General features: G+C 40.8%; 1 protein-coding gene across 3 annotated transcripts in view; it reads right to left on the bottom strand.

Moving 5' to 3' along the window:
- UBR2 (ubiquitin protein ligase E3 component n-recognin 2) overlaps window positions 1–18,417 on the bottom strand; it is a 1,248,744-nt gene that overhangs the window by 1,215,867 nt on the left and 14,460 nt on the right. For all 3 annotated transcript variants that reach the window (XM_069233963.1, XM_069233965.1, XM_069233964.1), the window contains exon 2: window positions 2,457–2,716. In XM_069233963.1, the coding sequence (XP_069090064.1) occupies window positions 2,457–2,716 (260 nt within the window). The remainder of the gene's footprint in view (window positions 1–2,456; window positions 2,717–18,417) is intronic.

The raw sequence follows: 18,417 nt of genomic DNA, 5'->3' as shown, positions 1-18,417 counted from the left end.
ATGGACTAAAAGTACTCTCTACAAAGTGCTCTTTAATAGATACCATTTGTTGCCACTCATGGTATGTGTTATTTCTTGTTCTTGATCAGATAGCTCTGTTGGCTATTTATTTTACAGGTACTGTATGTATTGTTACATTAGCAATTGACATGCGCTCTATTTAATTATGTGTAACATGCTAGCACTGTTATTTAATGTTGATGTCACTCTAGATGCTACCTATAAATGTTTTAGTCGAAAAACCCAATAAAGAAAGTTTGACTAAAAAAATAGAAAACGCATTTACAAACATCAGAACTGAAACCAACCAGCTTCAAGTCCGTCATTACTTTTTTCCCCCAATCTCTCTCCTTTTCCATCTACCTGCTCCGCCATCTCACCTCTGTCCTCAGCTCTCCTTCCACTCCCATTTAGACATTCTCATTATGTTGTTACCACCTTCATTCATAATCTTGCTCTAGTACGGAAATATGTTCCTAGTGGTTATAACGTTTTTGCTGCTTATACATGTATTTACTTCCATTTTGTTTTAACTTGAGACTTCTATATCTGGAGCTTCGCGTTCCAAATCACTACAATTTTAAATACGCTTGTAACTCCTGAGTTAATGTAACTCAAGACACCACTTGGTAGAGTGCACTATAGAATAAGCATCTGCAATGCAACAGGTCTCGCATTTGCTCGAGTTAGACCTACTGGCGTAAATGCATAACTGGACTTTTCTTGCTACTTAAATTGGTCAATACTGCCACATAATTTGGTCCTCTTTGCCACATAATTCCAGTGGTCCTGCATATAACTAAAGCACTTCTATTTACCTTCTTCCTCTATCTGCAGCAAAAAATGAAAACATATCCATTATTTTTTTATATAATTATTTTGGGGGTTCCCCCCCACAACTTAGTACGGGAACACAGACAGAAAGAGCAGGTTGTGCGTTGAGTTGTGGGCAAAAATGTTTTGTAAAAGGAATGTCCCGCAAAGCATTAGGGGGCAAGTTTCAGAGTGCAGCAAATATTGTAGTATCTTGACTGCAATGCTCAGAGCAGCCCCTAGAGGACACCACTATAAAAATAACATTTGTGAGAAACATGATCTTGTAACCATATAGTCAACCCCTAGAGAGCATAACCACATGAGAACAGAATGGCAGAACGTAACGTAATGTAGTGTAACCATATATTTAGCCCCTCGAGGGTGTAGGGCCTTACACATTTTCAGGCCTAGCAGGCCTATAGCAATACTATTACAAACAAGGCTCTTAAAACACAAACTACTCCCAGCTGTAAAAACAAAAGTTCCAGCCATGAGAGCTTAAAAAGACATTGGACGGTGGGAGAGGTTACTATTTTGGGGTCCCCCCACAACCTAGTTTGGGGACCCAGAATTGACAGACAGAAAAAGTGCATTGAGTTGAATGTTTCGATGGGGGTCCCATTGTCCTAGGACCACCACACAATGAGTTATGGGCAAAAATGTTTTGAAAAAGAAATGCCCACAAAGCATTTTGAGGCGACTTTCCAGAGTGCAGTGAATATTGTAGTATTGGCTTTCCCGCTGCGCCGGGAGAGCCTGAGGATTTTTTTTTTTTTTTTTTTTTATGTATTAAATGCTCCAGTTTGTTTATTTTTCAACTGCTAAACTTGTTAAGTGGTACTCATGTAAAGCAATCCTCATACCGAGTTTGCGCTATATGAACCTTTTTAAAAAGAATTATTAAATAAATTAAAAACGGCAGTCCTTGTGCACAGACCCCACAAAAAAAAAACAGTGGCATGCCTAAAACAAGGAAGATGAAGAAGCAACATACGGCCATGCAGCGAGAAGCAGCGAGACAAAAGAAAAAAGTAGTACGCCACACTAAGATATATGATAGATCGTGCAATAATACAAGTCAGTCTCCTAGGTGGTAACAAAGCAGCCTCAAGGCGGGACAAACTTAAAGCATTTACCTACAAAATCAAGGGAATTTTAAAAGGCAGGCCAAGGAACGAATGAAAGTGATGGGCGTGAGATGGGCATTTTACAAACCTACAGATGTAGGTTAACAACATGTCGAGAGGCAGCGCTTGCCCGCTGCCTAGACTCGACCTAAAAATGATAAATAAAAATATAATGCATGAATTTCACAGTTTAAAATCATGCACTCATTGCTTAAAGGTTCGGACGAGCTATATTTCAGTTCAATGTACATGTATGCTTTCTTTGCAGGCCAAGTAAGTTTAAAAGGACACTGTCTGTTTTACTTGTGTCTTAAGTCCACCCCTTGCTTATTTGGCCACAGTGTGTTTTTGGTGCACCTTACGAAGAACAGTTCTGTTCTATTATTGGTAAGCTCACTCGGATACTCTCCCCTTTTATCCAATAGACACATACCAGACAAAGAAATGAAAAAAAACACAACGAGAACCAAGTGGCCCAAACTATATTAAACAATACATAATATTTTTGACTACCTGCAAGAATATGTAGGTTCTCCCACTTTGAAAACTCGACCACAGAGGTGCGATGGTTTATTTGCTTGTTCAAGTCTTGGAAATCCAAACACTGGATCTTCGCCAAAGAGATACCATTCCATTGGTCCAAGAAGGACATGCTGGGCCAGCATGTCTTCCCTTTCTGGGGCTGGATCAGGCCCCCGGCAGTATATCTTTGGTACATAAAGAGCTAAATGCTGGTACACTTCTTTCTGAAGATCAGTTGCTTGCAGCCATTTCTTAAAAAGACAAACAAGGATTTGTTACATAAAACTTAAATTGTATCAAGAGTTGTCAAGAACATTTTAGTAAACTTATCCAAGATCTTAACACCACCAATTAATCATCCTGGATAATACATTCTAAACCATTACGAAATAAGATGAGCCTGACCCCTGGAAATCCCATGCCAGCCAACCAACTGAGAAACAATAGAAAATTCCTGTCAATAAATATGGAAACCCACTTCACCACAAGTGAATTAAAGGACACCCAATCAAAAATAAAAAGAATGGAAGGTTACATTTTGTGTTCCAATCATGAAATAATGTCAGTTGTTTAAAAGGAGAAAAAACACCAGGGCCGAAGATAGGTTGTAATCCAACACCCAAGAAACAGTGAATGCTCCACTTATGATAAGCAATGCAACCTTAACTTCCCTCAATGTACTCTCTGTGACTTCTCTCGTCACAGGTAACATAAATTATATAACCAAGTGTTAATTAGAAAAAAACTATACATTTCTATGAAGTACACAGGATTGAATTCACTGTATATGTAGTTGTGGGGAGGAATTAAAAAGCATATTTTTTCCATCATGCCCTCCTCATACTGTAGAGAAGTCTCACAAATGTAAGTGCCAATATAAAAAGTACCATGTGTGGGGTATGCATATATGTAGCAGGAAAGAGGACATAGTACATCTTTGGTTTGTTTAGCATCCATTGTTAAACTATACAGCACTGTTAACCTGTTTCAATTCTCAGGAACTGAAGCCTTGCAATTAGGTCCATATAAAATTCCATATATATTTCTAATAATAATATGGGACTACCCAAGGACAATCTGTGGCGATATAGTAACACTATACATTCTCTAGCTTACAGTAGAACAACGAAATTGCCATAAAATCGTTTGAGGTAGTATTTTGGCCCAGTAAGATGCTAGGATTTTCCATTTATTGTATATTACATACTTAGCTTCCCTATTTTTAATGCTTATAAGAACAGAGATATTTAAAAGTAATGGATTCAGCTGGAAAGGGAGCTTTAATGTGATCATTGTATAAAATCTTGGAGAAAGAGTTGACTGCTCAACCACTTATTCTGGGAGAGTCCAGTAGAACAAGCATTGGCAAAGCCAATGGGTTTTGCCTTCACCAATGCAGACCTATGGCCTTTGCCAACAGTTCTTTACTAATGCTGTTCATCACTTGAAAAGTAGAAAAATCATGTTTGTGATGCTGAACAGCATAGGCAAACAAAATAAAATGCAATTATGTTGATACACGCAAGCGTAGTGAGACATGCTTCATGACAAGTGCAGCAGTAGCATGACTTGTTTACATGCCTATGCCTCACAAGGGGTGTGTATACCTGTACCATGATGTGAAAGACTTTTTTTTTAAAGAGATAAAATTTACAGCTATAGTTATACATATGTAGTACAACAAAGTGCCTGTTATTTTTTTTAAATGAGGGAGTAGCCCGGCAGCGAAGTACAGCTGCCAGGACCTCCAAAAACATAACATTAAAAAAAAAAAAAAAGTGACCAGCAACAATGGAGCAACCAGTGACTAGGTGTAGGTTAATTAAACGCTGAAGCAGCGGGAAGGGGAAGCAAGGGAGGAATATTGTGGGGGTATTACATTTAAAAGAAAAAGCAAGTGAGATAAAGCAAAGTATGAGCTGGGAGATGCAACACAGAGCAGTGAGGGATGTGATTTGAATAGGGAAGCAGCACACAAGCGAAAGAGTAAGAAAACTCATGCGCTCCCATGGAGTGCTGAACGTAAAAGAAAAAAGTAATTTTTTTGAGTGCAAGCAGTGGAAGGATACAAGTCATCCAAAGAAAACACCCACAGAAAGACAACATAAGAAGGGGAAGGAAAGCCACTGAATAAGAAGCAAACAAATGAGTGACAAAAAAACAACAAACAAGAGCCAATGGGCTGACTTATACCCACTGTAAGTGCTCATACTGTCAACAATAGGTCTCCAACAGACAGCTAACAGCTATCTGTAGGCAACATATGTAAACTGAATACCAAAACAAAAAACAATAGTACTTGGGACCAACATAAATGACAGAACCTACCATGTAACTAATAATTGCCCCAAGGCTCACAGCGCTTATTCGCTTTTTTCAAGGACATTTACTCACTATAGGGACAATGCTTTCAGAGACAGGGGTGTGGAATTCCTATAGCCCCATGCCCAGTACATACTGTTTGGTGTCAAGGACAAGTTCTCATGTCCATTTTGTCCTTGGGACAAGTAGGCCAAACCCCCTGCAGCACAAACCCTTTGATAGCCACTTTAGATTATGGAGCAGGGAAGGGAATAGTCTGCAGTTGAGGTAATATTTGTGTCCTTATGTTAATGCTGTTCAAACTTGTATTTATGGTTCATAAGTGCAAAGTCTTTATTATCAGGGTATGTTGTAAGCTCGGACTGCACTACTGACAGAGACTCCAGTAAAAAAAAAAATGTGTACACAAGTTTGAAAAGTTTAACAAAATGAGGCTATGTATAATGCTCCCAGAATGCACTCTAATTAGATGCAAATATTTGAAGAACCTTGAAAGCAAGATTGATGATTCTTTAAATAAAATGTTCCCAAAAAAATGAAACTAGGAAAAAATATGTTTTGCAAATTTACTGTGAAATTTTAGGTACCATTTCTTTGCAGCATCGTTTAGTAAAATGTGTTGATGCATGGCACTAATTCTAAAAAATATTCACAACGGAAAATTAGTGTAACCAGTTTCAACAGGATTATGGGAAACATGAAAATAAACAAGCACTGGCAAAGGCAAAAGGTCCACTGCTGGGCCACTACAATTATGCGATTGTGCAATCGCAGCGTTTTTTTCATAATGATAGATTTGCTGCCTTTGTAACATAATCCATCATCTGCCGCATAATCCAGAGATTTTAACAAAAAAAATGTTTTTTAGCTCAAACGGTTCAAATGTTACTAAAAATGTAAAGACATGCGTTGCCACTCATTGAAAGGCCCTTTGCAAAGCTGGATTGGTCCCCTTTCTATTGCATATTGCTGTATTTGGGCATAAAACAGGTACTAATGAGGTGCAACCCATTCCCTGAGAGTGTTACCAATTTTTTTTTATTTTTTTTTATTCATTCGGTCTAAAGGTTTAGACCATTAAAATTCAAAATGACCATCTTACATGATAACATTTGGGCCGTTAAAATTCATAATAGCAATCATACATAGTACTGATAAAACCCAATAGCCGGCAATCAGATAAATATCGATAGTACGTTCCTTAGAACTAAGGCTATGATCATACTTAAAATACAATAAAAGAGTCGTACAATATGATTTAAAAAAAAACTTAAGTAAAAGGCTTATGTCCATCATACAGATATATACAGTTAGTGCCTTCCATGGAACTTTACTAAATATCATGGCCGATTTATGAGCTAATGAATTTCTTGTCATATCTAAAATGTTTTATAAAGTGTTGTGGCAATTAGGCTACAAATTCATCTCTATAAACTTATAGGGTCTCAACTTCTCATATAAGAGACCGCGAGCTCCTAAAAAGGTTCCTAAAGAGACCACATGAAAGTTAAATAAAGTTCACATCAATATCAGATTACATGACACATCTAAAAATTAAAAAGCAGAAATAAATATATCTTATTAAAATCTCCTTCTGTGAACAAGAGGGGTGCCTAGCCGACTCGGGACCCATGGCTGAGATATACCTACGACGAATAGACCAGGCTTCGGATAGATATTTGGTGACTGAGCTAACTACCAGTATAGATGTATCATATTTGCATATTCTGATGGAGTTAGCTCGGTCCTGCAGTAATAAATTTTTGCAGAGGGGAATGATCCACCTCCCTCTGGGGCTCTTGTATAGGGGGCAGAAAAACAGCATATGCTCAATTGTTTCCTTACAATGGTGGCAAAGTATACATCTGTCAGTCAAAGAGTTGCTTGATGGCCAACGAGCCGTGTAGCTGTTAATAGGCAAGGTGCCATATCTTAGCTGGAGAAATAAGGCACGGGCATATGCAGGCATAGGGAGATCCATGAAGTTCTCGGACCGGGGTTCGTGTTTGAGTTGAAGGAATTCTATTGTTAGCCTGCCCGCCCTGTTACGATGCAGAAAATCTTTATTGGTTTTCTCCCAATATCTCCTTTTGACATGTTGCCTTGCGTTGGTAGGGATCAGTTCAGGGTGTTTCCAATAGGGGGGAAATACTAATTTGTCCCAGGCAGATTTCATCTCCTTCAGCCAAAGGATTTTTTTCGGTCCCTGGGGAGATGCTATAAGTTCTCTTATCGCCACCCTGAATGGTTCAAGTTCGACAGTTTTCCATAGACGGATCCGGTAAGAGAGTGGTCTCAGACCCGCTGTAGTTTTAATACTATTTAATCCTAGGTCGAGCCTGAGAGGGGTCATTGGTGTGCCCATCCCTAACCTGGAAACCTGTCTGAGGAAATGGTTTTCTTTAATTTGTAGAATGTCCAATTTTCTGTGCAAACCCCAAAGTTCCGCTCCGTACAGGGCCGCCGCACGGATTTGGACATTATAAATCTCCGCGATTGTGTTCAGGGGGGGACTCAGTGCCTTTCTAGACCTGCGTACTAGAGCTCCACCTCTTTGACTTATAATAAGTGCCCCTTTATCAATAGCTGCCTCCCAATTACCTGTGTTCGTTAGCCTGATACCTAGGTAATCAAACTCTTCCACTTTCTCCAACAGGATTGAATTCATTACTATTCTTGCACGAGATAGTTTCCTTGAGGTACTGTATATCATAAGTTTCGTTTTCTTGACATTAACGTCCAGCCCATAGTCTCTACAAAAGACACAAAATTGGTTGACCAGATTTAGAATACCCATTGGTGATTTAGCTAGCAAGATTGTGTTGTCCGCATATGGCAGACACAGGATTTTCTTTCCAGACAGTTTGGGAGAGTCGTTTATACAATTTTCTAAATAGTAAATACAGTTGTTTATGTAAAGCAAAAAAAGAGTGGGGGCCAGGACACAACCCTGTCTGACTCCTCTTTTGATGGCTAGGGTCTGTCAGTTCACCCTCCTTACCGCATCTGATTTGCGCATAGGTGTTATCATGCAGTCGGGTAATGAGTTTCAAAAGGCCGGATGGAACCCACATATTGGAAAGTGTTAACCATAGCATATTCCTGGGGATCAAGTCAAATGTAGCTCTAAGGTCTATGAAGACCACATACAGATCCTCCCCCCCCCCCCCGGTCCACATTCTTCCATTTGATTGCCAGGAATCTTAGGGCTTGGTCTATGGTGCTAACTGCAGGTTTGAACCCCGCTTGTAAATCAGATATGGCTTCAGACCCCAAAATCCATTAATCAAGATGGAACAAAAGTTGCTTTGCATAGATTTTTTGGGAGTTATCAAGTAGACATATCAGTCGGTAATTGGTAGGATTATTGGGACTACCTTTTTTGAAGATGGGAACTATCTCGGCCCCTTTCCAGGAAGATGGGGCAGGAGCTCCTGCTGCAACTGCATTGCAGATTAGGTTAAGATAAGGTGCCCATATATCAGGTCTTGTCTTATATAAATCGGCCGGGATCTTATCAGGGCCAGGGGCCTTTCCCCAGTTCAATGAATCGATTGCAGCTCTTGTTTCAGCTAAAGTAAATTTAATCGGGGTGGCCCCATGGATTATGGGATCGTCGAGGGTCCTAAAAGATACTTCAGATGGACCTTCCTATAATTGACCAAAGTGCTCAGCCCATGCTGCAGAGAGAATTGAAGTGCCGGCTAAAGAAACGGGATCTCTACAGTCATCTGCTATCAGTTTTCAGAACCTGGAAGTATCGTTTGATTTCAGTCTCCGAGATAGCTGCCCATCTGGCCTCTTGCCAGCTTCTGCGCGTCTTAGAGCATTCCTGCTTATAATCCTTCCTTGCTTTTCTTATGAGCTCTACAATTTTCACAGTAAATTTGCAAAACATATTTTTTCCTAGTTTCATTTTTTTGGGAACATTTTATTTAAAGAATCATCAATCTTGCTTTCAAGGTTCTTCAAATATTTGCATCTAATTAGAGTGCATTCTGGGAGCATTATACATAGCCTCATTTTGTTAAACTTTTCAAACTTGTGTACACATTTTTTTTTTTACTGGAGTCTCTGTCAGTAGTGCAGTCCGAGCTTACAACATACCCTGATAATAAAGACTTTGCACTTATGAACCATAAATACAAGTTTGAACAGCATTAACATAAGGACACAAATATTACCTCAACTGCAGACTATTCCCTTCCCTGCTCCATAATCTAAAGTGGCTATCAAAGGGTTTGTGCTGCAGGGGGTTTGGCCTACTTGTCCCAAGGACAAAATGGACATGAGAACTTGTCCTTGACACCAAACAGTATGTACTGGGCATGGGGCTATAGGAATTCCACACCCTTCTTCTTTTAGCGATCTCAATAGATTATGCTGTGCTTCCCTGCATGAGTTACTGAACCACCGTGCACAACACTTTTTCTTGGGTTTACTAATAATCTCTTTTGTAAAGAGATACTTTAAAGAGATAAACAGTTCAGTGTGTGCTGCTAAAAGCCCGTCACCATCACCATCCTCATTGTGTAGAAGCATACACTCCATTTGATCAGCTAATAAGTTGTATATTGTTATGAAGTGTTCAGGGGATGTAATAACAGAGTCCCATTTTACATTGCGTCTATTATTTGATAGGGCGAGCTGTTGTGCATATGCCTTGGAGTGGGGTGCTTCAAGCGAAGGGAAGAGGCCTCTAGTCGATAGGATCAGCGGGTCGTGGTCACTCATCGTGCTCTTGTACCCTCATGTCAAACATGTGGCCCCACAGTCGAATGTCAAGTAGTATATAACAATCTGGCTCCTGTGCACTCCACGCCTAAAGTGGAGTGCAGGTTTGTGTCTGAACGGGAGTGACCATTGCAAGCTCGGAGACCGTGTGTTAATGTAATATCAGCCAATAGGCGCGCTGTTTTATTCAATCTCGGTCTTTTATTTGAGGCTAACTGAGGGATACCCCAATAGGCATCCTCTTCTTTGTATATCTCTTGGACCAGGGGGTTGGGCTCAAATGTAACATTGAAGTCCCCTCCAATCAGGATGAATTGTGAAGAAAGCTATCCAATAATGACAGGGCGCCAGAGTCGTAGTGACTGCCCACACTCCTATTATAGATATTAATTATTAATAAAGATCTCTCCTCAAAAATCGATACTAGTAAGGCCTGTAAGTCAGGGCAGCCCATATCTATGGCTTCAACCTTGCACCTAAGAGAACTGCTTAACCATATAAGTAGCCCTCCCGATGATCTCCCAGAGGACGTCTTATGTGCTGCAACCCAATTGCTTTTGAAGCCTAATCTGTGTTTGGGTCCCAGTGCCCATGTTTGTTGGAATAGACAAATCTGGTGTTCGTCAATAAATTGGCCCCATCCAGGACTTTGCAATTTACTTTCCAGCCCTGCTATATTCCAGCTAAGAACCGTGTCAAGAACATTTGTATTAGTATACCCAACTTTTCTCGGGGATTGCTTCCTGGAAGAGGAAATGCAGCCAATAGCCTTACTGTTCCCCACAAGCATACAATGACCCTTTTCTTTCTTACCCTGTGGTTTGTTCGCCCCACTAAATACTACACCAGTCATATTCATATCTAGTAAACTGACATTGGGGTGGGCCCAGAGTTGCAGGGAACGCTTACCGTGGGTGAATCCCCCTCCTCATTGGCTAGGCATATAATACTCTGGGAAATTCCCAGATTGCCTGGATCTATCAAGGTCAATGGTGTGGAAGGAGTAAAACCACTAAGGGCAGGGTAAATGATGTGCTCAGTTTCATGGCTACTCATGACCACTCCCCGAGGTCCGTCACTTAGTCAATCTATCTCAGAGAGAGAGGCCGAGGAGCGTCTAGGGCCTGGTTCGGGGTTACCAAGTTTTTAAAAAACGACAAAATCATTAAGTAATACTACTATTATAAAGTGTGCTGCCGCATAATTTACACAACCTTGCCGCATAATTTGACACCCTCCAGCCTCATAATTCTAGTGGCCCTGCTTAGTTTTGTCAATGCATGTCTTGTTTTGACATGGCTTTTGTAAAACTTTATTGTTGTGGGAGCTGGCAGGCCCTCATCATTGCGACAAACATTGGCACACAGCAAAACACACATTGCCACAGTAGTTTCTAGCACTGAACAAAACTACTTTGTGTGCCTATATGCCCCTTGTGAAAGAGCAGGTTGATACTCACAGTGAGAGACAGAATTTTAATAAAAGCAAAAAGTCTTGGTTAATGCCAAACCTAATAAGGAGCCCAGTTATTAAAAAAGGTCACAAAAGTGCACGCATGGTACATGTTGTGGGATTAGTGCAGAATTCCATATTTCATTAATTCACAAGACTTTACAGAGGTAGACCAGGAAATCATACTCCTAGAAAATATTTGTGAACTGTATTTTAGCACAAGTGAATATGCGTCTAAATTTGCTCCTGCGAAAATCTGTTGAGCGTTTACAAGTTCACTTTCCCTCACCACTTTCTTTCCCCAACTCTGGAAGAAGTTTTACTTCTGCTCTTGTCAGGAGTAGACTTCCAACCTTTCACAGTATGGAAAAAGATTAAAGAAGAGCTGGTGTAAAGCCTTAAAACATGCAAGCTAGTAGGTCTGCAAAGACTTACAAGGGCATTCCAAACCTGGAACTGTTGCTTACCGCTACCTCCAGCACCAGTATGTAGATCAGCAGAAAGGTGGCAAACTAAGGAAATTGCTAGTATTCAACCCCTTTTACAGCATGAGCCCTGGCATAACCAGTGAGGCTAATATCAGAGCTCTTGTATAATGAGATTGCTGCCATAATTTGTTGCCGCACTACATGGCTCCGAAGGAACAAGCAGATTTTTTTACAAGACAAATAATATATGAGGCAGCCTGTCCCAAGGACAAGTTGACATGTTATTAAATTCCACACCTCTGCAGAGACAATCAGTCTATTATCCATACAAGACAAGCATACGTTTTACCATTTCCGACAGCGAATCAGTTCTGAAAGTTACCAGAGTATGAAGAATAACTCTTCCTTAACTGTATAAATGAGAAGTGTGGGTTTATAATACTAGTTGAGCCTTTTTGAGAACCCTATATTTTACTCCTCAGAACATGAAAGGCTCAGGTTAATGTACAATTTCAATATTTCTGTGAAGGCTGCAGCAGTAGATCGGAAACATCAAATGTTTGTTAATCAATATACACTCAATACACAACTCAGACTAGCAGCTTCAGATAAAGCATTAATCACAAAACCGTAGTGTTTAATGAAAATACATTTACGCTTACTATAACAATGAACAAGATGAAATTGGCCTTTAAGAGAATATTTTAAACTGGGCTGAGTTACACAGACCGATTCAGTTGGGAAATCTAATTTCCTGCATGGCAATGTAATATCCTGCTCTTCAGGTCCCCAGATTAAATTGACAGGATCAGTGAACCAGCACCCAGGTTTACTTTAGAAAAACTGTTCGAGAGCAGTTAATCACACCTAATATTAAAACAAGCACTGGAAAAGCCAACAGGTCTGACCCCCCTCTTAATCTATGCTGCAGTAGTCTGAAGAAATATGTGAATGAATAAGACCAATGAATGAAAAGAGCTGGTTGACAGCTCCTTTAATTAATATATATCAGAGGTATTCAAACTGGAGGGGAGGCCCCCTATGGGGGCCTCAAGTGGTCCTGGGGATGGGCGGGGGGAGGGAGGGTGCCAGACTCTGGCCAAAAGAAGCATTACACAGATTACAGTCCTTTTTTTTTTTTTTTTTTTGGCAAAAGTGTGTTATTGCATTTTTAAAAAGGTAACAGTACCTAACTGCAATGTTTAAAAACAGACATATTTAAACATTGCCATCTTTATTTTTCAACTAGAGGGGCGCGGCATTAAGAAGTTTGGAGACCACTGATATATAATATTAATAAAATCAAAAGGTCTTGCATGATGAACACAATCTTTGCAGCATAGCAATGTGTATTTCCAAGTGCATGTTTACTCAAAAAGGGTGCATTGGTGCTGCGTAACAGATATTTGTTACCCAAATCAATGAACTTCAGAAGGATTAAAGACTGACAAAACCAGCAGGGACTTGATCATGTGACCATGAAGCAAAGTCAGGTACCTTTGTCAACTGGGCCACTATATCTATATGCTATGACAATTCAGTTCAAACAGATTAGCACAACTGCCAGAGAATAAAATATATTCTTAGGAAATTTATGAGCAACTGCAGCTAAGATGAAAGGTAATAATTTGATCACAAGAGGCACAGGGGCCATAACAATAAAAAAACAATCATTGTTCAACATATGACTACCTATACACAAAATAAATCCCCTTTACTACCAACAGACCATGTACCAGAGTGGTATGCCTAGGCTTAAATCATAAAGAAAACTGTAAGGTGATCTTATAAACTTTTTAGCCATGAAAATTATTTTCAATGCTTTTAATTTTAGAGCTTGTGTGTGCAACCTATAGAGCATATAAATTACAAGGCCATGCTTTATTCTCCCACACAGCTGTGCACCCTTCCTAGGCTTCCCCAGTTCTCCTGTCCCATGCTCCCAAAAACGTAATCTGGTAATGAAGTGGCGGAATGGCAAAAGCACAGTTAGCAGGATGTTGGAAGAACAGACCCTACGTACTGCGAATAAAGCAGACATGATAAAGTTAAAAGTTAGCTCTCACCTAAGAAAGTGCCTGCACTGTCTGTTTTAAGACATATTGTTAGCTTAAAGTGGACAGAAAGCATATCCATAGCGTACCATTGGTTGGCTTTATTGTCAATCATGTGCTTGCTTCTTTTTCGTCAGCTTAGAAGGGCTCCCCTTTCCTTTCCAATGTTTGTCCCTCCCCTGGAGCATGCACCCATTATTTGTGTCCTCCACTACTCCCTTTTCAGGCACTACGTCTTTCTTTCTGGTTACGCATTCTACGCGAGTGCATGTTTACCCACCTGGTCAACTTCCGTTGTCCATGTGTTCCACATCCTCTCATTTCTACTCTCGGTTGACTGTGCGCTTCCCCAACATTCAAGTCAACCCTCCCTTGACCACATGCTTTCCCATTCCTGCCCACCCACCTTCTGATGTTCGTGTGCATCCCCATCCCTTCCCACCCTTTTATCCGTACGCTTCTCTGCTCATCCTCCGCTGTCTTTGTGCTCCCCCACCCATCCCCCCTTGTGTGTTCCTAACCATTAGCTCCCCGTTTTCAATATGCTTTCCATCCCTTTCCCTCTGATGTCCGTGTGCTTCCCTATTGTTGTCTCTTGCTTGTCTTTCTCGCCCACATCTGTATCCTTCTCTCTTGCCCTCTCTCCATGTTGCCTTGCCTGTGTGCTCCCTTCTCCCAAACCACTGTCCCTTTTTTCATTTTATTTTTAAACAAGTGCATTAGCGCTACATCAAAGAAAGCGCATTACCGCTATATCACCAGAGAGCTATTCATACAACTTTTTATTTGATAATCCATCCAAGATTAGTAAATTCAAAAAAATAAATTCTGGCCTCATTTTTAGGCACCTGGCTTCAAAATAAAATGACAGCCACTTCAGAGTGGGTTTTTGTTAAATATTATTTTCAGTCATGCTGCAACGGATTGCAGCATGGCCTGAAATTATTGTCACAGGAGAGACCTATTGGCTCTGCCAATGCTCTTTTGAGGGCAGATTCTAAGCTGAGACAGAAATAGAGGGAGGAGTAAAAGCAGAATCAGGAGTCCAAGAATGACAAAAAAAAGTTTCAATGAGATCCCTAGGCCCAACTGTGTATCTCATCTATAGAAATCTTAATACAAAATAGAGTTGATGTCTTTTAATGGAGAAAAGTACACCATTATTTTTATGAACTTCATTTCCTCAGGATTTTTTCTCATCTGTTGCAATGGTCAGAGATGCAGCTGACATCCTGCTTTTCTCATCAGGTTTCACAAGAAACAGTACCCTTTTTTCCTCAAACCCCTCACTTCCTATTCTGAGCATAACGGGCCACCACTAACATGAAGAGCCCCAGAAGGCATGACAGGCACCATCATACATATCAAGTGAGCAGTCACATGGCCACATAATGTATAAATCATAACAGCACTTTGGAACAAAATAATACATGTCTTCATTCTCAAAGCCAGACATTTTAATGCATGGGCAATGTCTAACTGCCTCTCTCTAATGTAATCACATCAAACACTCCTTGCTCGGCAGCAGACAAAATTTTAGTTTTGGGGTAGATACAGCAGTACTATTTTCATGATGAAAAACTCTCACCCAACAATGAGGTGACTTGCTTCATCATTAGCCCATTCCTGACACAGGGCTTAGAGATGCTGGTGGGATCTACTCCCCTTTAGAGGAGCTTGTGAGTTTTTTTCAAAGATGGTAAAAGGATGGGTGCTGCCTGATGAGTGAAGGGCTACTGCATAACAGTCTAAAGTGCAGAAGGGAGTGGATATAAGTTACAACTAACCACTGCTGGACAGTGCAAATTCTATTAGGTCCCCCATGGTAGAAAGAAAAGACTGGGGACTAGTTCGGCCCACTGAGAGGCCAACTTGTTTATGCCCATCTATCACCCTCAGAGGAGGTGTAAGGGCAATGATTGGGACCTTATTTCACTCGCTGCTTACTTAATATTTAGGAAATATAGTCAAGAAATAACTACCAGTGGTCTAAGATTTCAATAGTAGATGCACATAGTATGTATAACCTGCAAAGGGAGGCAAAGTACGGTACAAAACGTTATTTGGGTCAGTCTTTGAAACAACAGTTTTTCATGCAAAATATACTGCACCCACTAATGTGACAAGGACTCAGTGTAAGTGAATACATGTACAAAGCAAACAGATTACATACTTTATAAGCAATCTTACCCAGTCTTTATGATTTTACTGTGTTATCTCATTGAAGGCATTATGGATTAGGTTTGCTACAGGGAGGATCAGATATAGTGTAACAAAAGGTATATCCAATTAAATGTCATGGGAAAAAGAGCATATTGGCTCATATTATGATGCTGGGTCCTACAAGGGTGTCAAGTCACTTGCTATGTTTGCAACAAGGCAAATATTTAGGAGGAGAGGGGAAGAACCCCACAAATGATATACCATGGGTCTTTGTAAATAGCACTGTAATACAATAGGCTTCCCTTTCCAAGGGGATCCACAGAACAGAGAAGCAGGGGCTGCAAATAAATTTCAAGAAAAGGTTGCCCCGCGGATGTGAAAGTAAATATCCCCCACTCTTGCTTACCTAAGATACCTGTATCCCAGCCAGGTGTGCTTTCATTCAATCAAGGGGACACCAACCAGGACACTGAATGAATCTTAAGATGGGCTACCAATGTGCCAAGTCATGACGAGTACGTGTTGATGTGAGCTGCATCGCTAGGGTGAGAGAGCATTGCAGCACACTCTGTGGAACATGGGATATGTATATTCTCTACAAAGCAGTAATGGACAACAGTCTGGAAATAACAAAGTAGATCTCCTAAGTAAGTCTGAATCTAAGGCCAGAGCCAGGCTTGAGATGTATGATTGACACAATGGAGTCCTAATCAATACTGTATGTTCATTTAGGGATCCCCCCTCACTATGTAGTTTCTCTAAAGAGCTGTGACAGACAATCTAGGAAAAAGGTGTAAATCCTATCAACAAGTCGGTATCTCAATTTAAAGCCAGAACTGGTCTTGGGGATTAGAAATGCAACTACGGTGCCATAATAATTAATGTATGTTTGAGGGATCCTTCTCTCCATGTATCTAACTGTGAGAGGTGGATAGATGGTAGCCTAGGGTTCTCATAGGTGCCCAGAAATTGACAAGATGAGTCTGATGGGGAAGTGTCAGATTAGAAGTACCAATTAATTTTCACTGTATCTTGTTGTGGACCTCTGGGTGGCACAGTCTCTACATATTAAGCAGCCAACCAGACTGTCTGGAGTGTTGTTCTGCAGATGTGTCTGGTTGAACCGTAACTAGTCAGTGGCACATGGAATCAATCAATTTATCTGGGACAAAGACATCCATTGTTTAATCCTTATTCTTAAGTATGCAAACTATAAATCCAGCATTGTACTCAAGAAAATAAGAAAATTGGAACAAAGAGTCTAGCTCTTCTTGTCCCCTCAGTGTCTGTGTTGAATGACATGTTTTGTAAATTTAGTAGTGGAGTCCTTGCATCTTATATTACTCATTTGTTCTGTATCTTTCCATGTAGTGGCATGGACAAGTGATTAACGGCCTCATTATGAGGCTTGCAGTCCTAGGACCGTCAGCCTCGCAGTGGCAGTCGGACCGTCGCATCACGAGTTAGGCGAGCGGACCCGCCTTAAAATACTGTCCTTGTCAGGATCACAGATCCCAACGGGGTGATGGTGGACTTGGTTGTAATCATTTAGGGTGGCGCTGAACTCGGCGCCGCCCTACTAATTACAACCTTGTCCTCCACCAGCCTTTTCATGGTGGTTTCCCCACTATGAAAAGGCTGGCAGAGAAAAGGGGCAGGGGGCCCCCCATGCCCAGCTCCCTCAGACGGTGCACTGTCCACTTTGCAGACAGTGTGCATTCCAAGGGTACTGGTCAGACCCCTCTGTACTATGAGATACCACCCAGCTCCTTTGAGGGAGCCGAGTGCTATCTCATAGCACTGTTCCCACCGGTCTGACTAACGGGAACGCTCTATTTCAAGGCTTCCGCCTGTCAGCCAGATCAGGCTGGCGAAAATCTTGTAATAGGGTTGGGTGGGGGGGGGAATGCCATGGCGGTAGCGTCCTCCTCGCAAGTTTGGCAGTCCAGCATTGGGACTGCCAAACTCGTAATGAGCCCCTAGGCAGCTTAGTTCTCATGAGGGCTTTGAGGTTCAAGCCAATTTGGGTCCTGGATTCAGTCAAGAAGCACACTGTACAGGAAACACAAAGGAGGTGTCTATAACCATGAGTAAACCCCATAAAAGGGTTTGGGCATTCGTTCCAGTTTTTATCAGAGGTGTACTGATGTCCCTAAGGTTCAGACTGTGTTTGAATGCAAACAGAGGTCAGGCTAGAGTTAATCTTAAATTCAAAATGTGCCACTTTCTCAAAATCAATTTCTTCAGGTAGCTTGAGAATTTTTTCTGTGGATTCTTTTGGATGTGACTCAAGGAGAGCTTGAAGATTGCTTTTCTTGGCTCGCTTCTTAGCCCAGTCTTTAAATTGTCAAAGAGGTTCTAGAACTGAGCCTATGACAGAAACTATGCATCTCCCAGGTGGTGGAAACTGGGTATTATGTATCTTAGACAAAATGTAAAGATAGATTGTTCAGATTCTCAGTACAAAGAAAATCAGCTTCATGTTTAGTGATTCAGGATTAATCCAGCACAATGATACCTACTTTGTTAACTGTATTCTGTAGCCTTATTTCTGGATCTTGTGGTAGTATGTTGTGTCGTTCAATTGTTTCAGACATTCTTACCTATAATTTGTCTGCAATAGACTAGAACATGAATGTTTTCACACCTTCCTAAACAGCAAAAGTTGATCACATTTCTTCATGTCTTTTGGTGGAGCATGTCACAAGTAGCAAGCAATAGAAAGAAGAGCTCTTCCATTGACCTTTTGCCTAATGCTCTTAGGGGGGACAAGCAACTTCTTCTCAACAGATCTCAGGG

This window comes from Pleurodeles waltl, chromosome 5 (assembly GCF_031143425.1).
Source record: "Pleurodeles waltl isolate 20211129_DDA chromosome 5, aPleWal1.hap1.20221129, whole genome shotgun sequence".
NCBI classification, from domain to species: domain Eukaryota; kingdom Metazoa; phylum Chordata; class Amphibia; order Caudata; family Salamandridae; genus Pleurodeles; species Pleurodeles waltl.
The sequence above is the reverse complement of the archived record's forward strand: the minus strand, read 5'-3'. Positions and strand labels throughout refer to the sequence as shown.